This window comes from Muscardinus avellanarius, assembly GCF_963383645.1.
Source record: "Muscardinus avellanarius genome assembly, chromosome: 9".
Lineage (NCBI taxonomy): Eukaryota > Metazoa > Chordata > Mammalia > Rodentia > Gliridae > Muscardinus > Muscardinus avellanarius.
In genome coordinates, this window is record NC_137795.1 from 49,190,416 (window position 1) to 49,213,682 (window position 23,267).

At 38.9% G+C, this 23,267-nt stretch overlaps 1 protein-coding gene across 1 annotated transcript in view; it reads left to right on the plus strand.

Annotated features, from left to right (window-relative positions):
- PTPN12 (protein tyrosine phosphatase non-receptor type 12) overlaps positions 1 to 13,982 on the plus strand; it is a gene marked incomplete at both ends in the record, with an annotated part of 117,463 nt that extends 103,481 nt beyond the window's left edge. The window contains 6 exons of the mRNA XM_080701888.1: positions 2,815 to 3,791; positions 7,137 to 7,214; positions 9,672 to 9,739; positions 10,653 to 10,683; positions 12,689 to 12,796; positions 13,921 to 13,982. Of these exons, the coding sequence (XP_080558014.1) occupies positions 2,815 to 3,791; positions 7,137 to 7,214; positions 9,672 to 9,739; positions 10,653 to 10,683; positions 12,689 to 12,796; positions 13,921 to 13,982 (1,324 nt within the window). The remainder of the gene's footprint in view (positions 1 to 2,814; positions 3,792 to 7,136; positions 7,215 to 9,671; positions 9,740 to 10,652; positions 10,684 to 12,688; positions 12,797 to 13,920) is intronic.
- Positions 13,983 to 23,267: the final 9,285 nt, after the last annotated feature.

A 23,267-nucleotide genomic window follows, 5' to 3' on the forward strand; every position in this document is an offset into this window, starting at 1 on the left:
TGAATCCTCAAAAAGTGGATATTCTTTCTTTTTGTTTTGTTCTATGTGGAGTTTTTTGTGTATGTTTGTGTGCTGGAGATTGAACTCTGGGGCACTCTACCTCTGAGCAACACTCCCAGCCTTAGATTTTATTTTGAAACAGGGTCTCACTAAGTTGCTGAGTCTAGCTCAAACCTGCGATCCTCTTGTCTCTTCCTCCCAAGTGCTGAGTCTACAGGTGTGTGTCACCATGCCCATCTATGTATTCCTTTTGAGACTAGTGTGTAGTATGGGAATGAAAACATTCAGATACCCAGATTCCTTCTACCAGATTGGACAGAGGGGTGACAGCTTTTCCCACAGTAAGCATACAGTAGGAGGGATTTACTCTGCAGTGACTGAAACAGGAGACAGCCACTCTCCCACAATCCTGCCCCCTTAATGCATCCACACATACATCATTTTTAATATTTCATTCTTAGCAGTGAACAGAAGTTTGAATGATCAGACATTTGACACAAGCTTCTGGCATGATGCTTGTGGAAATGTAGACAACACATAAGAAAATTGGGAGATAAAAAAAAAACTATCCAGTTTTGTCAGTCATTATGAAATACTGCAGCAATGAAATAAGAACCAGATGGTAACAAGTAAGAAACTTACCAAGCATGGTGGCGCACACCTGTAATCAGTACTTTGGAGTCTGAGGTAGGACGACTGCAATTTCAAGACCAGCCTCAGCAACTTAGTGAGACCCTCCCTGCTTCAATATATAATGACTGGATATATAGATCAGAGGTAGGTAGAATATCCCTGGGTTCAATTCCCCAGTAAGCCCACCAAAAAAAGAAACTTGTAAACATTTAAAAAGAATAGCAAAAAAATTAAACAGGAAGTTGGAAAATAATCAGGAACTCTTCTAATAGATCAATAAAAGAGAGAAAAGAAGACTAGAGGAGAGGGATATAGCAAAGAAATAAGAGAAGTTTCTAGAATTAAGGGACATGCATTTTTATAAAGTGTGCACCAGGTTCCCAATATACTAGATTAAAAATAATTTTAATATACCAGATTTTTGAAAGTTATATCATAAAATTGTAGAACATCAAAACTAAAGTTGAAGAACCTAATTTTGGGGGTGGGGTATGGAAGCTCACAGTTAAAGGAAAAAGAATCAAAATTCTAGAGGAAGGTTATTTCTCAGCTAGAATTCTACACCTGTTTTTTTTTTTGTTGTTTTTTTTTTGTTTTGTTTTGTTTTGTTTTTGGTGGTACTGGGGGTGGAACCCAGAGGCTTTTTACCCCCTGGCTATACTCCCAGACCTATTTTATATTTTATTGGAAACAGGGTCTCACTAAGTTGCTGAGAGCCTCACTTAGTAGCTGAGGCTGGCTTCGAACCTGTGTGATCCTCCTGTCTCAGCCTCGCAAGAGCGGGGATTACAAGCGTGCGCCACCACGCCCGGCTCTACACCTGTTTCTAAAAGCAGTAGCTTTAAGCTGGACATAGTGGCATGTGCATTTAATCCCAGCTACTCAGGAGGGTGAGGCAGGAGTATCATGGGTTTGAGGCCAACCTAGGCACATAATAAGACCTTATCTCAAAGAAAAAAATAACTTTGAAAATATAATAACAACACAAGCTCTCAAGAAAGTTTCCTTCTGTGTATAGTTTTTGAGAAGCAGCTCTATTATATAACCCACCAAAGCAAGAAAGTGCACGCAGAAAGAATAAGATAGAATCTGAAGCCAGAGCTTCATGTGTCATAGTGGTTCACACTGGAACAAGAGGCACGGGTGTCTAAAAGGGGCATCGGTGGTGTTGTTACCCGGTATGGTTGACCTTACTGAGAGATGTATAAATCTGTAGTAAAGTTAGAAGAACTGAGTTACTAATGATGCATACAGAACTAAGGCTATATCAGGAAAAGCAAGTTATAGACGGAAAACAGTTGTGGTATCTTGAGTGCGAAAGTCATCTATAGTTTTAAGAACGAGCTAACCAAATATTAAAACAGTCTGGAAAGGTGAAGAGTACACTTCTGTAGTAGGAAATGAATGTGTGAAACCAAAAGATCTTTAAATAGCTGGGTAGCCAGGCGTGTTATTGCATAGACCTATAATCCCAGTACTTGGGAGGCTGAGACAGGAGGATCACAAGTTCAAGAACAGTCTTAGCAGTGTGAGGCTCTTTATAACTTAGACCCTGTTTCAAGATAAAAAATATAAATAAATGAAATAGGGAGTGTGACTCAGAAACCGAATGCACCTCGGTTTAATCCCCGGTACTACAAAAGAAAAAGATAATAGCAGTTTAAACACTTGAAGTCTGGAGGTAAATCTTTGAAGCAGCTGTGAAAAAAGTTGAAAGTAGATGCCTTTGGCTAGCTGGAGGGAACTACTGTTTTTCATTAAAAGTATTGAATGACTTTAAAACAGTATCGTGGCTGGGCGTGGTGGCACACACTTGTAATCCCCACTCTTGGGAGGCTGAGACAGGAGGATCACACAGGTTCGTAGCCAGCCTAAGATATTTAGTGAGGCTCTCAGAAACTTAGTGAGACCCTGTTTCCAAATAAAATATAAAATACATCTGGGAGTATAGCCCGGAGTTAGAAAGCCTCTGGGTTCCACCCCCAGTACCACCAAAATAAATAAATAACTAAAAACAGTATTGTGTATATTACCTTAATAAACATTAAATTTTGTTAGTCTGACAAATTATAACCATTTACAACCACATTCTAATGGTAGTCTTAGCTACATAGTTGTCGTGTATCAACTTACCTTTCAAAAGATAGACATTCCTAAAATACCTTTTGTTAATTTTTTCAGTTGCCTTGTAGAAGGAGATGCTAAGGAAGAAATACTGCAGCCACCAGAGCCTCACCCAGTGCCGCCCATCTTGACACCTTCTCCCCCATCAGCTTTTCCAACAGTCACTACTGTGTGGCAGGACAATGACAGATACCACCCCAAGCCAGTGCTGCACATTGTTTCATCAGAACAACATTCAACAGACCTCAACAGAAACTATAATAAATCAACAGACCTTACTGGGAAAAATGAATCAACTATTGAACAGATAGATAAGAAATTGGAGAGAAATTTAAGTTTTGAGATTAAGAAGGTCCCTCTCCAAGAGGGACCAAAAAGTTTTGATGGGAACACACTTTTGAATAGGGGACATGCAATTAAAATTAAATCTGCTTCATCTTATGTAATTGATAAAATCTCTAGGCCACACGAGTTAAGTTCGGGGCATCTAAAAGTTGATGATGTTTCTCAGAATTCTTGTCTGGACTGTAGTGCAGCACAGTCAGGCAAAGCCCCTGTTACTCCACCAGAAGAATCACAGAAGAATTCAGACACACCTCTAAGGCCAGACTGCTTGCCTCTTGATAAGAAAGGACATGTAACGTGGCCATTTCATGGACCTGAAAGCGCCACAGTCGTACATGATTCATCTGAAGGCACATCCTCAGATGGCCACTGTCATACTATGAAAACTGTGAGTTTAACACCAAACCCTACAACAGAAGTTGAAACCCCTGATCTTGTGGATCAACCCAACAGTTCTCCTCTATTCAGAGCACCCCTTAGCTTTACTAATCCTCTTCACTCCGATGACTCGGACTCAGATGAAAGGAACTCTGATGGTGCTGTGATCAAGAACCAGACTAATATTTCAACAGCAAGTGCCACGGTTTCTGCTGCCACTAGTACTGAAGGCATTTCTACTAGGAGGGTATTGCCAATGTCCATTGCTAGGCATGGACTGGCAGGAACGATACATCCAGGTGCTGAAAAAGGTAATAATATAAAATTTAACACTCAGATGTCCTTACCATGTGCCACTCACTGTTCTAAGAGCTTTAGCTTACTCATGCTTTAGTCTACATCACATTCTAGAAACTATAAGAAAGTTTAGTTATTTTAAATACTAATTCTCTTTAAATAAGCTTTTATTGATTGTTACCATAGTTTGATCACATATTGTTAGTAGGTTTTGTTTTTCTAAAATATTTTAATTATAAGTAAAAAAAACATTCTCCCATATTACAGCTTAGTGCTTGGGGGTAGGTCAAAAATTTATCTGACTGAATAATTAGAAATCATTTATGCAAAATAGAACTGCTTAAAGTAACAGTGACACAAATATTATAGAATGGCTTGGTTGGAAATTTAATTTAACCTTTTTTCTCATAAATATCTAGTCATCTTTTTTCTGTTTCTTTTTACAAGTGCAAATAACATTATGTTTAACCTAGGAGCAATATTGGAGACTACTCAGCAGAATATGGGCAGTTTAATTAATTTAGTAGCAAGTAGGATGGATATATAGATACAAATATATGTATGTATACATATACATGGTTATCAAAGCTGTTGTCTAATTAGTAACTTCTTTAAATAATCTTATCATTTTCAGGTAATAAATATACTAAGTCCCCAAGATGTGTTACCAGTTCTTGAAACTCTTTCTTGATCTGCTATAAATAACCATGGCTACTCTTAGACAATAAATCTGAGAGCACATGTATAAACTTGAAAGGTATCTAGTGATATATTGGTCACCAGTGGTCATTTACCTATCAGTGAACTTTGTAGTGACTCATACAGATTGGTATTGTACTTTACAGGCAACTTTAGTACTGGGAACTTGATCTTTTTCTATTTCTGACCCAGTATAATACGGCTCTTAATGCTGTGCTTTTTATTTTCTCTAATCAATTAAACATACTACATTTTGTTTTGAGAATGTATCCAATAGAGTAGTCGAAAGGTTAAGCTAGTTTTTTTCAAGTTGTAGCATCCTATTTTTTGATTCTTCTGATTTATTTGTAGGATCTTCAGAAGATAATTGTTGCTATAATAAATATTATGTTACCAGTTTACTACAGTTTTAAGTTATTAATATGTCTTATTCCTCAGTTTCTGAGTATGAAATACTATGAATAAAAATATGTGAACAAAAGTATTTTAACATGGGGCTCTTTTGTTTTACTAGGAAGCTTGCTTGCTTCTTTCTTTCTGAAAATGAACCCGGGGCATTCTACCTTCAAGCTAAACCTCAAGCACTTTTTTTTTCTTTTTGTGGGACATGCGGATGGAACTCTGCGGGCATTCTATCTCTGAGCTGCATCCTCAGCCCTATTTTTTATTATTCTTTATTTTGAAACAGGGTCCCTTATGAGTTGCAAAGGGCCTCACTAAGTAGCTGAGGCTGCCCACAAACCCTGATCCTCCTGTCTCACCCTCCCAAATGCTGGGATTACAAGCACGCACCACCACACTCAGCTTTTATTTTTTGTTTGAAACCGGGTCTCACAACTTGTGCTGAGGTCCTTCAGTTGAGGTTGGCCTCAAACCTGTGATCCTCCTACCTCGGCCTCACAGGTACAAGCATGTACTTTGACATCCATCCATCCGTCCGTCCATTCATCCATAAACTGGAAATCGAATTTGGTGAAGGGAAGAAGGATGGTATGTGCTCATTAAATGTCACTGCCACATAACCATTCTTGTGGTATTAACAGAAAGAGTTCTTTTATAGTCACAAATATTAGGTGGGCATGGTAACACATGCCTGTTGCCCCAATATTTGGGAGGCTGAGACAGAAGAATCACAACTTTTAACGCCAGCCTCAGTAACTTAGCAAGACCCTGTTTCAAAATAAAAAAGTAAAATAGGGCTGAGGGTGTAGCTCAGAGGTAGAACACCCCTGGGTTCAATCCCCAGCACCCCAGAAACATAACAAAGATAAAGCAACATATATTGTACAGGAATGGTCCCATACCTCACTGTGTTCTTTCAGTATTGTGTTTTAAAGCAAAGAACTGTTACTGTGATTTCTGGCTTCTTTTCACCCTAACCTAACTATACTATTGGTCTGAAGATTTTTTCTTTGTTAAGTGTTCATTGTTACAGCCTAATTCCAAATAGTCTTGTTTTTTTAATTGTTAATCATTTGCCTTTTAGATTATTTTATAGATTATTATTTGCTTTGTAGAACCATTGATAGAGGAACTTGTCTTAGAACTTGTTAGTGAATTAAATAGTTTTTTATTGATACCTAAAATAGCCTTTTCCATAAATTATTGCCTGGCATCTTAAGTCATAGTAAGGCTAATCTCTGAAGTTTACATAATGCGTTATCTTTTCCGGAGCTAATTTTATGTGTGTTTATTGGGGATTGAACCCAGGGATGCTCTGCCTCTAAGCTACATCCTCAGCCCTATTTCATTTTTATCTTGAAATAGAGTCTTAAGTTGCAGAGGGCCTCACTAAGTTCTGAGGCTGGCCCCAAACCTGCAATCTTCTTGTCTCAGCCTCCTAAGTACTGGGATTATAAACAGGCACCACAGGCCTGGCTTAGGAGAGTCATTTACGTTGTGCATTAGTGACTGAGTTCATCTTCCTTTGCTCAAGAAGCATCATATCTTTTCTTGATAATGGGTGGTAAACATTTTGGGGTTTTTTGTGGTACTTAGGATTTTGGTTTTTGTTTGAAAATAGTTCCACAAGGTTACTGAGAGTCTCACCATGTTGCTTGAGGCTGTTCTCATCTACAATCCTCCTGTCTCAGCTTCCCAACTATTGGAATTACAGGCATGTGCCACCACGCCTGCCTTTAAACATTTGTTTGTGTGTTATACTTTATTTGGAAACAAGGTCTCACTAAGTTGCTGAGAGCCTCACTAAATAGCTGAGGCTGGCTTCAAATCTACCTGATCCTCCTATCTCAGCCTCCCAAGCGCTGGGGTTAAAAACGTGCACCACCACACCTGGCTCGCCTTTAACATTTTTTAAAAACGAATTCTCAGCTGGGTGTGGTGGATACTTGCAATCCCAGCACTTGGGAGGCTGAGACAGGAGGATCGCACAGTTTCAAAGCCAGCCTCAGCTACTTAGTGAGGCTCTCAGCAACTTGGTGAGACCCTGTTTCCAAATAAATTATAAAAATAGGGCTGGGAGTATTTTAGCCCAGAGGTAGAAAGCCTCTGGGTTCCACCCCCCGTACCCAAAAAAAAAAAAGGATTCTCATAGGTATTCGTGGCAGAGATTTTTTTGAAATATCAAAGTTCCCTGATTTATTTAAATGACATGTTGCTAGTTTTTAATCATTTGTCTAAACTTTATATATTTAATCTAGATGTTGATGTTAATGAAGATTCGCCACCTCCCCTACCTGAAAGAACTCCTGAGTCTTTTGTCTTAGCAAGTGAGCATAGTAAGTACCTCTTCTGTATTTTTTATTCTAATGATAAATTCTAGATGACAGAGCTGGTTTCAAAAGAGTAACTGTTGTGCTAAAGAATTAAATTCAAAAATAGGAGTCCAGCATGGTTGTGCCTTCTGGCTAAAGGTATAGCCAGAGGCAGATATCCCAGGTTCAATCTCTAGTACCACAATAAATAAATAAATAAATAAATAAATAAATAAATAAATAAATGTTTTGAATTGCTGTTGCCATGCATCTGATTTCTCATTTGAAAAATACTTAATTTTTTTTTTTACTTCCTAAGATCACTGAAATAACTGCATTTGTATGGATACTTGAATTCAGTTAAATTCAATGCAAATGTATTTGCAGTTGGTATATTTTCATTCATTAAGGGTAGCGCTTAGCCGGGCGTGGTAGCGCACGCTTGTAATCCCCACACTTGGGAGGCGGAGACAGGAGGATCGTGCAGGTTTGAAGTTAGCCACGCTGGCTTAGGAGGCCCTGTTCCCAAAATTTAAAAAAAAAAAATGTCTGGGAGTGTAGCCCAGAGTTAGACAGGTTTCCAGGAACCCCAGTACCACCAAAAAAAAAAAAGAGAGAGTCAAGCTGGGCATGGTGCCACATTCGGGAGGCTGAGACCAGAGGATCACGGTTCGCAGACAGCCTCGGCTACTAAGTGAGGTCCTCTGCAACTCAGTGAGACATGGTTTCAAAATAAAGAATTAAAAAATAGGGCTGGGGGTATAGCTTGGAGGTCAAATGTCCCTGGGTTCCATCCCCAGAGCCGCAGAAAAATAAAATATAATTTAAAAAAAAGAGTAGCGCTTATTTATGAGGATATTTTTTGCTTCACTATTTAGTGTGGGTGAGTTAATACTTGAGTTGTGGATGGGTATCAGTCAATTGATGTTAACTTACAGATACTTAAGACCACTACATTCAGTGAATACTGAGAAAATGCTATTGCAGAGCATTAACAATACATTTCTTCCCTTTGCTCTCCTAAAAAGAACAGAAACATTGAATAAATTTATAACATCTCATGTTCAGTGGAGAGGCTCATTAATCCACTGAGCTCAGTTAACAATGTTACTCATTTTGACTGATTTTAAGGATATTAAAAACAGTAAAGCAGAGCTAGGCTAGTAATCCCAGCATTCAGGAAGCTGAGACAGGAGGATCACGGTTCAAGGACAGCCTCAGTTACTTAGACCCTTTGCAACTCAGGGCTGGGGGTGTAGCTTGAAGGTAGAATACCCCTGGGTTCCATCCCCAGTACCAAAAAAAAAAAAATCAGTGAAGCAATATGCTTCAATTTTCCCTCCCTTTCTTCTTTCCTTCTTCTTTTTTGGTACTGAGGACTGATTCCAAGGCTTGTCTACCTTCGTGTTCCACACCCAGCTGCCGTTTTTGTGGTGGTGGTGGTGTTGTTTGGTTTTGTTTTTGTTTGTTTGTTTTGTTTTGTTTGCAGTGCTGGGGATGGAACCCCAGGGCCATTATATCTCCAAGCCAGACCTCTAGCCCTATTTTTTAGTGTTTTTGTTTTGTTTTGTTTTGTTTTGTTTTTGCTTTTTTGAGGGTCTGGGATTGGAACCCAGGGGCATTCAACCTCTGAGCTACACCCCCTGCCCTATTTTTTATTCTTTATTTTGAAACTGGGTCTCACTGAGTTGAGAGGGCCTCACTAAGTAGATGAGGCTGTCCGCGAACTGCGATCCTCCGGTCTCAGCCTCCCAAATGCTGGGATTACAAGCTTGCACCAGCACACCCAGCTAGTCCTTTTATTTTTGAAACAGGGTCTCACTGAGTTGGGAAGTGCCTCGCTAAGTAACTCAGGCTGTCCTGGAACTACAATACTCCTGTCTCTACCTCCCAAATGCTGGAATTACAAGCATGCCACCATGTTCAGCTGTTTTTTATTTTTGAAGGACAGTATTGGTAAGTTGCTGAGGCTGGCCTCAAACCTGGCTTCAGTGTTCTTACCTGGCTTCAGTGTTCTTAAGTCTGTCACATTATCTTTAGACCACAATAAACTGATACCTGAATTCATTTAGTTAAATTATAGGGACAATCCGGGCATGGTGGTGCACGCTTGTAATCCTCGCACTTGGGAGGCTGAGACAGGAGGATCACACAGGTTCAAAGCCAGGCTCAGCTACTTAGTGAGGCTCTCAGCAACTTAATGAGACCCTGTTTCCAAATAAAATAGAAAATAGGTCTGGGAGTGTAGCTTGGAGGTAGAAAAGCCCTTAGGTTCTACCCTCAGTACCACAAAAAAAAAGACAAAGTTTTAAATTATAGAGACAGAAACTCAGGAATTTCCTCAAATTAATAGAAACCAAATTTTTTAATAGAAGTGATAATTCTAAAAATGTATAGGACTTGTTTTTTGTATGTGCTTTAATGTAAAGAAATTTCAGTAATTAAAATGTAATTTTAATTACAAGATTTTATTTTTCTCAGATATTTCTATAGGATCTGAAAGGAGTGAACTTGAGAGTCATGACTGGTCTGAACAGAAAGAGTGTGAAGTAAGTCCTCTTGGGATTGAAACAACCGGAGCTTAATATTTTTACCTTTTCAGTTTATCTTACAGTTGTTAAAATAACTGTTATCTTAAGAATATTGAATATAATTTGTAATTTTTTCTTATAGGAACAATCCGGGCGTGGTGGTGCACGCTTGTAATCCTCGCGCTTGATTCCTAATGAAAAGGCTTTGTAAAATATAGGATATGCAATTTTGAAAACTGAATGACTTAAATAGGATAATCATTTCACAGTATTCTTTTTCTAAAGATGCTTTTTATATATTTGTAAATTATATCACATTACAAATCATTCTAAAGCTATGAATAAGCCATATTATTTTCAGAGTCATACTATTTTCCTACATTTTGTTTCTCCCCCACCCTCTTTGTACTTTTAACAACCCTAGGTTTTTTTCTTTCATTTTTCTGACTACCATAAATTTTTCTCAAATTCAAGAAAAGTTTTGTTAAATATTTTGGCCATGAGAAATACCACTTTTACCAATATTAATATTTTTCTTTTAATAGTATCTCGAAGTTGAAAAATATCATAATTGACATGTAAAACAATGGTAACCCACAATAGTGATATCCTGTAATTATTTAAACCATAGTTTAGAAAAATACAATAGATACATGTCAAATTGTATTCCTTTTTTCAATGACTCTTGGTTTTTCAGTTTTCATCTAGAAAGTTTTACTGTCAGATTAAAACAATTAAAATTTAATTAAAATTTAACTTAATTAAAATTAAATTTAAAATTTTTAAGGCTAATTGAAAATGTCACTGTTTTCTTTCCCTTTGACATTGAAAATATTGATTTCTTGAGATAATATACCCATAATAGACTAAGCTTCTTATTATTTACACATAAAATGAATGTATTATAATAGCTTTTAACTCTTGCTTATAGGATTTGATCACCTCTGGAAATGAAAAATGTGGTAAGTTATTAGAATTTTTTTGTTATAGACTTTACACACTAATTTCTGTAAAAGATCATGTTTCATTATTCATGCAATTTAAATATGGTTATATTTCTGTGTATAAAGATATCTAAGGAGAACTTCTCTAAAAGCTTTATCTGAGTGATACAGTTCTTCTAAAATAATTATACAACTTGATATTATTATTGATCTGGAAAATCATGGGAACATTTATTATCAATAGTTATAGGTTAGCCAGACACATCATCACACACCTGTAATCCCCATTCTTGAGAGGCTGAAAGAGGAAGATTGCAGGTTCAAAGCCAGCTTCAGCAATTTAGCAAGATCCTGCTTCAGAATTGTCTGGGAAGCTGAGCGTGATGGCACACGCTTGTAATCCCAGCATTCAGGAGGCTGAGACCGGAGGTTCGCAGTTCGTTGACAGCCTCAGCTATTTAGTGAGGCCCTCTGCAACTCAGACCTGATTTCAAAATAAAGAATAAAAAATAGGGCAGGGGCTGTAGCTCGGAAGTTGAATGCCCCTGGGTTCCATCCCCAGACCTTCAAAAAACAAAAAAAATTGGCTGGGGATATAGCTCAGAAATAAAATGCCCCTGGGTTCCATCTGCAGTACTTTAAAAAAAAAAAAAAAAAAAAGGTAGTTATAGGTTAGTGGAAAAATACATTATTTTTTAGATATTTCCTTTATTTTTTCTACTGTTCATAAAACACTTAGAAACTAGGGGTGTAGTTCAGTAGTAGCGTGTTAGCATAGAGTACTTAGCAAGGTAGTGACTGTGTGACTTATCAAACATCTTACTCCATGTGATTCCTTGAATTCACATGTCACCTCTGACCATACTCACCAGTCTGCTTTGCTCTTTATTACACCCTGTATTTTGCCCTCATGGATCTGTCCCGTCTCATAAACTCTATTGCTCTCTGACTCTTTTCTGAGGTCTCATAATGAAAAAAGCAGAAGCTTTTGAGGCAACCTGACGGTGATTGCAGTTCCATATTTGCCATTTTACTTACTGTATGGCTTTGGGCAAGTTAGATCTTTCTGAGCCTCAATTTTCTTGTCTGTGAGGTATAGATAATAATAGTACCTGCCTTAGAAGGTTGTTGCTTAAAATTAAACAGCATATCTGTGAAGCATCAGACACTGTGCCTTGTACATGACAAGCATGCCAATGGTAGTGGTGGTCCTCTCATTGTAGTGCTGTGGATCCCCTGGAAGCGTAAGTTTGTTAACTCTTTTCCAGCTTTTCTTCTTTCTCTATGCAACCTAGATACCATTTCTATCACTCTAGACACACTCGTAAGAAGAATATGTGACAGAGATCTAATGAAGAAGTTTGCTAACTCCTCTAAGCATCTTGAGGATAGGAAATACCTCTCATTTGACTTACATCTTAGGTTTCCAAAAAGGTTTCTCACAGAGGTGTAGGAGATAAGATGCTACACTGGAGCTTAGCCAAAAGGCAAGAAGTGATAGGAGATAAAATTAAGATTGTGAAAGAATGAATGAATATTTGTAGGTATTTTAAGCCCTGATGATTAGTTAAATGTGTAAAAAAAACAGTTTAAAAAACATAAAACTTGAAACAAATTACTACTTTGGAAGATGAGAAAATAGTTCACTAATAGTCGTGGACTTGTTTGCTACTGATTTCCGTATAAAGGCATTTTAGTTGTGCTTACTGTCTTAGAACATAAACATGTAGCTACTTGAAGGAAACATCATATGCCAAGATTGGGTTTTTGAAATGAAGTAAGAACATAAAGAGAATTTTCATGTTGCAGAAGTCCTCAGTGCAGATTTCTAGGTACCCTCAAGAATACCTTGCCATGTTTTCCTGTGCTCACTGTCCTTGTTATTTATATTTATCGAGGCCTCTAAACTTATGACCACAAAATAAAACATGTTCTTTTAATTATTTTCCATATTAAAATAATTTAAGTATTTTGTGTATGATGCTACAAAGAATGGTGATTAAGGCTTTGTTTTGCATTTTAGATCATCCAACAGGAGGTATTCACACAGAGACCTGTACAGAATGCCCGTCTACTTGCAGTGACAAGAAAGATCAAATAACAGAAAGTCCAACAGAGGCCACAGCTATTGGTAATTTTTTTTTTTTTTTTTTTTTTTTTTTGTGTGTGTGTGTGTGTGTGTGTGTGTGGTACTGGGGTTCGTGTGTGTGTGTGTGTGTGTGTGTGTGTGTGTGTGTGTGTGTGTGTGTGTGGTACTGGGGTTCCTGGAAGCCCTTCTACCTCCAGGCTACACTCCCAGACCTATTTTTTACATTTTCATTTTGGAAACAGGGTCTCCTAAGCCAGCGCGCGCGGCTGGCTTCGAACCTGCGGGATCCTCCTATCTCTGCCTCCCAAGCGCGGGGATTACAAGCGTGTGCCACCACGCCCGGCCTATTGGTAATTTTTTTAACTTAAATAGTTAACACTGTACCAATTTAAAAAAATAAATAGTAAACACTGGCAAGAATGAGAAGTCGTTTACCACTGTTGCAAGATTTTTTTAAAGCAGACATTATCAAACTAGTTTTACTTTGATTTATTGATCAAAGTTTCTTGAATTAATCATGAAGCAAATGAAATAATTTACTCTGTTCTACATTGAGATTAAAATCAAAATATAAAGATTACAGTGTATAAGCAAATTTTTGTGCTTGAAAGATTAAAATATCTTAGATATTTTTCTTACTTTGAGATTGATTTTCCTTTTTGCCTCTCCCCCTCAACCCGAGATGGTGTCTTGCTGTGTTGCCCAGGCTGGCCTCCCACTCAGGCTGACCTCCCACTCCTGAACTCAAGAGATTCCCCTGCCTCGGCCTCCACGTAGTAGATGGGACTACAGGGACAAGCCACCATGCACAGCCTTTTTCTTTTCTTTGTTTTTAGTCTTTTTATTTTTGAAACAGGGTCTCACTGAATTACAAAGGTCCTCACTAAGTAGCTGAGGCTGTCCATGAACCACAGTCTCGGCCTCCCGAATGCTGGGATTACAAGCGTGCACCACCACACCTAGCCATAATTTTTTTTAAAGCAGTTATTTTCAATTACCTAAAGTGAATTTACTCTTGTATTTACAGAGTTTTGGTTGGTTAAAATTCTAAATTTTCTTCTGGAAACCTATTTTCCAGACATTCCAGAAAATGTCTATGGATGTGGTTTTAGTAATATTAAAGTATTTCTGAGTATTGACTAGTTGTTATTGTGTTTTGATCCTAGGTTTTGGTAATCGCTGTGGAAAACCCAAAGGACCAAGAGATCCGCCTTCAGAATGGACATGATTCAGGGAGCTAAAAGACACTTTAAATTATACTGGAAAATATAAGTGCCACTGAAAGCCAGATTTATAGTATTCCATCTTGAAAATGTGGGACTAACAGCAGTGTAGATTGTTACCTTAATATTTTTTTTTGCTGGGACCATCTACCTGCCTTATACTACATGTAGGAAAAAGTATTACATATGATTTATTTTGTAACTTCAAGTATTATTGCCTTAATGTCTTTTAACCCTGTTACACGCTGCTTGTAGACCTGTTAATATAGTAATACTTTTATGATAAATTGAGTTTAAGGACTACTCTTTTGCTGTTTTATCATGTATGCATTATTTTGTATATGTACAGGGCAAGTAGGTATATAATTTGATAAAGTTGAAGTCATAAAATATTATTAACAGAAGATGTAAGAAATTTCTGCATGGTCTAAATCTTTGTGTACCTTATTTGTAAATTATTTGCCCTGAAGTTTTAGAAAATAGTTTCTGAATTTTAAAATTGCTGGATTCATGCAGCCAGCATTGCAGGTTATCAGAGATCAAAGATTGTAATAATAATACATTTTGTAAATTGTAAGCAAAAAGTTATTTTTATATTATATTCTGTCTAATTGTTCATCCTAATTGTTCTTGTTTTCAACTAGTCATGGAGATTCAGTAAGTGCCTTGGAACCATATTGAATTCTCTTAGCTTGTGTGTGTTACCTTAATATTTGAACTCAACTGGGATTAGAAGACTATCAGAATACATGTATGTTTCAGGATACTTGACCTGCCATTAAAAACAAAAACAAAAACAATTTTACAGTGCCTACATGTTGTCTTGGTTTTTTCATTCCTAGGAAATTTGGCCTAGTGTCACTTTTCTTTAATTCATGCGTATGAATGAGGTTTAATTTCTTAACTAAGGAATAGGAATGTTATGGTTTGGATTTTAAATGTCCCCCAAAGCTCATGTGTTAGGCAGTGTAAGTGAGTTGAGTGGCAGGGCATAGCTGGGGGCCTTGGATCCCTGGGAATATGGCTTTGGGAGATTGTCAGTCCCAAATAGGGCTGGGGGGGTATAGCTAGAGATAGAATGCCCTGGGTTCAAATCCCAGTTCCTCAAAAATATATATGTCACCATAATATACACGTGCCTTTGTGAATGTGGACACTACCTCAGTCAAGCAACAGAACAGTTTTAGCCACTGAGAACTTTCCCCCTTGGACTTTGTTCATTTGCATACACTTAACAGTTATTTTTCATTGTCAAGAAATTTATATTTTATGAATATACCATAATCTGCTAACATAGACATTTAATATTTGAGAATATTACACATATACTGCTATGAACATTTTGGATGTGTCTTTTGGAACGTGTACATATATCTGTTAGATATTAGTCATTCTAATGTGTATGACATGGTATTCTCATATGATCTGAATATATATTTTCCTGATGATCAATGAGCTACCTGTTCAAATCTCAGGAGGCTGAGTGTGTGGCTCAGCAGCAGACTAATTTCCTAGCATGTACAAGGCCCTGGGTTCAAACCCCAGCACCTCAAAAAAAAAAAAAAAGCATTTAGGTCTCGAGCAGATACTATTTGGTATAATCAACCCTAAAGTAGTGATTCTGAAACACTTTTTCTCTTGGATCTTATTGATTTGTTTGAATTACTTATATATTCTGCATTTTAATTATTTTGGGTTTGCCTTTTTACTCTGTTGGGTTTCATCTTATTGCTTTTTTGTTGTTGTTGTTGTTGTAGTAGTAGTAATAGTAATAGTAATAGTAGTACTGGGGATTGAACCGAGGGGCATTCTATAGCCAAGCTACAACCCCAGCCCTATTTTATTTTTATTTTGAAACAAGGCCTTACTAGGTTGGTGAGAATTTTACTACTTACTGAGGCTGTCCTTGAACCTGAGATCCTCCTATATCAGCCTCCTAAGTACTGTGATTACAAAGATGTATCAACAGGCCTGGCTGGGTTTGGTTTTGTTTTTAGTAAATAGAAGTTCTAAAATTTTATTTAGTCTAAGTTGTCAATCTTTTCCTTTAAATGAATGCTTTTGTTTTTTTTGGTTTTTGGTTTTTGTGTGTGTGTGTGTGTGGTGGTGGTACTGGGGATGGAACCCAGGGGCCTTCTACCTCCGGGCTATACTCCTAGACCTATTTTATATTTTATTTGGAAACAGGGTCTCTTAAACCAGCCAACGCTGGCTTTGAACCTGCACGATCCTCCTGTCTCAGCCTCCCAAGTGCAGGGATTACAAGCGTGCACCACCACGCCCGGCTTGCTTTTGGTATCTTTTAAAAGTCTTTGCTCTTCAAAGCCTGCCATGAGGCAAGGCCTGTGCTTGGGCCTCTGACGCTGGGGTCAAAGCCTGCTGAGGGGTGAGGCCAGTGCCGGGGCCAGCGAGGCCAGGATTGGAGCCTGCTGTGAGGCAAGGCTGGTCCTGGGGCCTCCGATGCTGGGATTGGAGCCTGTGAGGGGTTTGGCTGGTGCCTGGGCCAGCAAGGCCGGGATCAGAGTCTACCATGTGGTGAAGCTGTTGCTGGAGCTAGTGAGGCCGGGATAAGAGCTTGCCTTAAGGAGAGACCAGTCCTGGGGCCTCCAAGGCCAGGATTGGAGCCTGCCATGAGGCAAGGCCGGTGCTGGGGCCATCAAGGCCAGGATCAGAGCCTGCTGAGTGGTGAGGCCAGGATTGGAGCCTGCCATGCGGCGAGGCCAGTGCTGGGGTCAGCGAGGCCAGGATAGGAGCTTGCCTTAAGGCAGGTGCTGGGGCCTTTGAAGCCGGGAACAGAGCCTTACATGTGGTGAGGCCACTGCTGGAGCCAGCAAGGCCGGGATAGGAGCTTGCCTTAAGGCAAGACAGGCACTGGGGCCTCCGAGGCCAGAATCAGAGTCTGCCATGAGGCAAGGCCAGTGCTGGGGCCTGCAAGGCCGGGATCAGAGTCTGCTGGGTGGCAAGGCCGGTGCTGGGGCCAACAAGGCCGAGATCAGAGCCTGCTAAGTGGCAAGGTTGGTGACAGGGTCTTCAAGAGTGGGATCAGAGTCTGCAATGCAGCATCCACAGAGAAATATCACAGAAAATAAGAAATCAGATGCTTTCCCTAATATGCAAAAACTAGGAAGAAATGGGTAATAGGAAATCTAGTTGAAGAAAAGGCCCTATGGAGGAGCAATTAAGGCGACCTATCAGAGGGGATGGAATGGGGAAGATGCAATCTCTTTAAAGCACATGATGTACTTAAATATATCAAAGTCAATCACTAAATCAAGCTAAGGATCGAGGGAGGGGTAGGGAATGGGATGGGGATTTGATAAAGGCTAATTGGATGGATGATGTGTGCTTGTATATCCTCACAAGTCTTGTATGCCATTGAGAGGTTTGACTACAATACACCAGTAAAAACATTTTTCCCCCTGTGGTACTAGGGGTGGAAACCAGGGGCTTTTGTACCTCCAGGCTATACTCTCAGACCTATTTTATACTTTATTTGGAAACAGGGTCTCACTAAGTTGCTGAGAGCCTCACTAAGTAGCTGAGGCTGGCTTCGAACCTGTGTGATCCTCCTGTCTCAGCCTCCCAAGTGCGGGGATTACAAGCGTGCGCCACCACACCCAGCTAAAAACATATTTTTTTTAAATAAATAAAAGTCTTTGCTCTTTGGGAGGCTGAGACAATAGGATCGCAGTTCACAGACAGCCTCAGCTGCTTAGGCCCTTTACAATTCAGTGAGAATAAAGAATTAAAAAAAAATAGGGCTGGGGGTGTAGCTCAGAGGTAAAATGGCCCTAGGTTCCATCCCCAGTACTGAAAAAATAAAAAGGTATTTGCTCACCCCAACATAATGATCTGATAGTTTTTTAGAAGCTTTATTTTTTAGTTAATACAATCATGCATTACTTAACAATGGGCATATGTTCTAATATGTTGTTAGGCTATTTTGTCATTGTGTGTGCATCATAGAGTGCTTACATAAACTAAGATGGCTATGGTGTCACCAGGCAATATAATCCTATGTGACTACTGTAATGTATCTGGTCTTGTTGGACTCAAACATTGTTATGCTGCATATGACTTATATTTTTATCTAAAACTAGAAAATTAATGTATTATGTATAGTGTAAGGTAGATTTTGCCCTCCACTGACAAACCACCATTTATAAAGAAACTATAATTGTCCCAGTGTTGAATATTTTTGTCATAAATTATGTGCCCATTGACTTGACAGGCAGTTTCTAGAATTTATTTTTTATCATATCCTTATGACTATGATTTATTTGTTGAAGTAGAAATAGAACCCAGAAGTATTCTACCTCTGAGCTATACCATCAGTTCTATTTTATCTTTTAGTTTAGTCTTGCTTTATTGGGGGAGGCGGTTTTGTTTGTTTGTTTTGGACTAGGGGTCAAACCCAACATGTTATGCTTGTAAAACAAATGTTTTGCCATTGAGCTATATCCCAGCCCTATTTTCCTTTTTCTTTTCTTTCTTTCTTTTTTTTTTTTTTTTTTTTTGTGATACTGGGAATGGAAAGCAGGGGCATTCTACCTCCAAGATACACCCCCAGCCCTATTTTTTATTCTTTATTTTGAAACAGGGTCTCACTGAGTTGCAAAGGGCCTCACTAAGTAGTAGCTGAGGCCATCCTCAAACTGTGATCGTCCTGTCTCAGCCTCCCAAATGCTGGGATTACAAGCATGCACCATCATGCCCAGCTCCCAGTCCTATTTTTTATTCTTTATTTTGAAATAGCATCTCACAAAGTTGCGAAGGGCCTCACGAAGCTGAGGCCAGCATCAAACCTGCAATCCTTCTGTCTCAGCCTCCTAAATACTGAGATTAGAAGTGTGCACCACCATGCCTTTTGTTTTTTGTTTTTTGTTGTTTTTTGTTTTGGAGTACTTGGGATTGAACCCAGGAGCATTCTACCTTTGAGCTACACACCAAGCCATTTTTTATTCTTAAAAAAAAAAGGGGTCTCACTAAGTTGTGGAGGGCCTCAATAAGTAGTTGATGCTGGCCATAATCCTGCGATCCTCTTCTCTCAGCCTCTAAAGTACTGGGATTACAGCCGGGCGTGGTGGCGCACGCTTGTAATCCCCGCGCTTGGGAGGCAGAGACAGGAGGATCGCGCAGGTTCAAAGCCAGCCACGTGCGCTGGCTTAGGAGACCCTGTTTCCAAATAAAAATGTAAAAATAGGTCTGGGAGTGTAGCCCGGAGGTAGAAGGGCTTCCAGGAACCCCAGTACCACTAATAATAATAATAATAATAATAATAATAATAATAATAATAATAATAATAATAAAGTACTGGGATTACAAGCATGTGTTACTATACCCAGCTAACTCATTTTTCTATATAAAGTGCAGTGTATCTGATTAAGTCACTGCCAAGTTCATTTTGCCAGTTTCAAAAGCCACTAACCTTGTATTATAAAACTATGAAAGCCCTGAAATCTCTCATTTTCTTTTTTTTTTTTTTTATTTTGATTGATGCATTGTAGTCTTTTTTTTTTTTTAATGCGGTACTGGAGATGAAACCCAGGGGCATTCTACCTCCAAGTTACACCCCCAGCTTTATTTTTTATTCTTTTTTTGAAACAAGGTCTCACCAAATTGCAAAGGACCTCACTAAGTACCTGAGGCTGTAGTGAACCATGATCCTCCTGTCTCAGCCTCCCAAATACTGGGATTACAAGTATGCCCCACCACACCTGGCTTGTAGTCATGCATCTTAACAAGGTACAAAATGTTAGAGTCAAGCCGGGCGAGGTGGCGCACGCTTGTAATCCCAGCATTCGGGAGGCTGAGACCAGAGGATCGCAGTTCACGGACAGCCTCAGCTACTTAGGCCCTCTGCAACTCAGTGAGACCTGGTTTCAAAATGAAGAAAAATAGGGCAAGGGGTATAGTTCAGAGGTCGAATGCCCCTGGGTTCCATCCCTAGACCCACCAAAAAAAAAAAAAAAAAAAAAAAAATTAGAGTCATACATGCACACATAACTCATTTAGCCCTTCCCCAATTTCTACCCCATTCCCTCCCCCCTCCCTCCTTCTCGTGTTTGGCTTAGTGTTTGATATGTTTATGAATGGATGTCATATACATCCACTTCCTGCCTCCCATGCTTCTCAGCTTGCCTTATTTGCTCATCTATGGTTTCTTCCTCATCTAGAGTTCCCCCTTGACCCTTTTCTCCCAAGATTTTACATTTTAGGGAGAGCATTCAATTTCTTGCTTTTTGTGACTAATCTCACCAAAATTGTTCTCCAATTCCATCCACTTCCCCACAAATAATGTAATTTTGTTCTTTATGGATGAGTAAAATTCCGTTGTGCACATATGCCATCGTTTTGTAATTCATTCATCTGTTAATGGATATCTTGGGTATTCCATAGTTTGGCTATGGTGTATTGTGCAGCTATGAACATAGATATGCATGCATTAGTTTGGTAGTTTGGTTTTCATTCTTTTGGGTAGATACTCAGAAGTAGTATTGAAGGATCATATGATAGGTTCATTCCCGTTCTTCTGAGAATCCTCCATACTGTTTTCCAAATTGATTGCACTAATTTGCAATCCCACTAACAATGTACTAGAGTTCCCATTTCTCCACATCCTCACCAGCATTTGTTGTTTATATTTTGAATGATTGCCATTCTAGTTGGAGTTAGGTGAAATCTCAGGGTACTTTTGATTTGCATCTCTCTCATTGCTAATTCTGTTGAGCATTTTTTCATACATTTATTGGCCACTCAAATTTCTTCTTTTATGAAGTGCCTATTTAGTTCACTTGTCCATTTTTTAATTGGGTTATTTGTTTTCTTAGTATTGGGTTTCATGAGTCCTCTGTATATTCTACATATTAGTCCTCTATCAAAGGAATAGTTGGCAAAATTTTTCTTCCATTCTATTGGTTCTCTGTTGAGGATCTTGATAATTTCCTTTATTGTACAGAAGCCCTTCAGTTTCATGCAATCCCAAATATTGATCCTCCTTTTAATTTCTTGTGCCTTTGAAGTCTTGTTGAGAAAGTTTTTACCTGTGCCTATGTGTTGAAGTGTTGGACCTATGCCCTCTTCAAGAAACTGAAAGGTCTCTGGTCTGATTTCTAAGTCTTTAATCCATCTTGAATTGACTCTTGTGCAGGGCGAGAAAGTGGAGTTTATTTCCATTTTTCTGCATATGGTTAACCAGTTTTGCCAATACCATTTGTTGAACAGGCTATCTTTTCTCCAATTTTGTTTTTGGCCCCTTTGTCAAAATCAATTGGCTGTAAGTATGCAGATTTGTTTCTGAGTCTTCTATTCTTCTTCGTTGGTCTGTGTGTCTGTTTTGTGCAATAGCATGCTGTTTTTATTACTATGGCTTTGTAGTATAGTTCGAAGTCAGGTATTGTCATGCCTCCTGCATGGTTCTTGTTGCTGAGAACTACTTTTCTATGTCTGTGAGGAATAACCTTAGTAATTTAATGGGTATTACATAGAATCTGTAGGTCACTTTTAGAAGAATGGCCATTCTTATATTTGCTCTGCTTATCCAAGAACACAGAAGATCTTTCCATAATCTCCTAAGGTCTTCTTTGATTTCTTTTTTCAATGGTTTGTAATTTTCTTTGTAAGGCCAACTTTCTTTTGAAATCACTTTCATTAATAGTAGTTTTCACTTTTGGATATTTTCTTCATATATTGACACACAGCAATAAAAACATATTTTTATGTTGGTGATGAGCTAGAGTCATTCATTGTTATAGTTAGATATTAATGTCCCCTAAAGAGCTCATTTATTAAAGTTTGGCATTGATATAACTGAGTCCTGAGGGTTGTAATGCCAGATGTGTATAAATCCATTGTAATGGGTGTTACCAGTATTGGAAAAGGAATGTACCAGTATTGAGAAATGGCTTCAAAATGTTTTTGAAAATTGCTTTGGTATTAATGTGCCAATATTGGGAAATGGCTTCAAAATGCTTTTTAAAATAACTTGGGTATTAGAAAGCCAGAAGCTTCAGGGGAAGGACCCTGCAGAGTTCCAAGGGTGATGAGCAAGAGGACAGAGGAAGCCCAGGGTCTTACATTTCTAAGAGAAGCAAACTTCCCCAAGGATGTGGAGGGATGCCATGAGCCTTCAAGAGATCCCAGACACCAGCAATCAACACATTCAGGGTGCAACAAAAGGCTTGGGATCTGTGCCGGAGACAGGGCAGGTCTACAGGCAGGAATCCCCACATCAAAAGACCTCCCCTGGAGAAAGGGCAGATCTAGTCAGGTCAGAAGACTTGGTATAAAAAAGTTCTGTGTCCAAAAGACTTTGATGGCTTCAAGCCACCCCACGATGTCACCCTTTTATGGCGTAGTGCTTTAAGCTATGTTCTATCTTTCCATCTTTGTGACAATAAAATCACTTAAGCCTGCAGCATAAGAGTTCGGTCTATTGTTTTCTACACGTAGCTCAGAACAAGACCCCGCAGCTACATCTTTCACTCTTACGGTTTGGGAGCCCAATAGGGTTCTCACCATAACAATGGGTTTAACTGGGTGGTGCCCAGTAGGCTGGGAGGATGTGGCTACAGGAGATGGTCACTGGGGGTACAGCCTTAGAGATTATATATATGGTTCTTCCTCCCCTGGCTCACTCTCTTCCTTCCAGCCTCTTCGATGTGAGCACAGCCCATGTGCTCTCCCTCGCTCCACTCCTGTCACCATGCCGAGATCCGTTGTTCCTTGCCTCACATGGATGGAACCCAAAGCTGTAAGAAAATAAATCTTTCCTCAAAATTATGTAGTCAGAGCTGGGCATGGTGGCACATGCTTGTAATCCCAGCATATGGGAGGCTGAGACCAGAGGATTGTGGTTTGTGAACAGCCTCAGCTACTTAATGACACCCTCCGCAACTTAGTGAGACCCTGTTTCAAAATAAAGAATAAAAAAAAATAGGGCAGGAGTTATAGCTCGGAGATAGAAGGCCCCTGGGTTTCATCCCAAGACCTGCCAAAAAAAATTTTTTTTTTATGTGGTCAGTCTTTTAGATTATAGTTGCAAGAATTCTGACAGACATATCCATTATCTGGGAAGTGATGTCCAGTCCACGGAAAGAAATAAGAGATTTGAAGTTTAGAAGGAATGTCCAGACTGGAGATCAAGATTAGGGCATTAACACAGATATCAATAAATCCATGAATGTTTAAAGAAGTCTCAGGGGAGAATAAAAGAACTATTTGATATTTAAGGGAATTTTTGTTACATGAAAAATCTTTTACTATTTATTAAGACAGCATTTGCGTTGAAC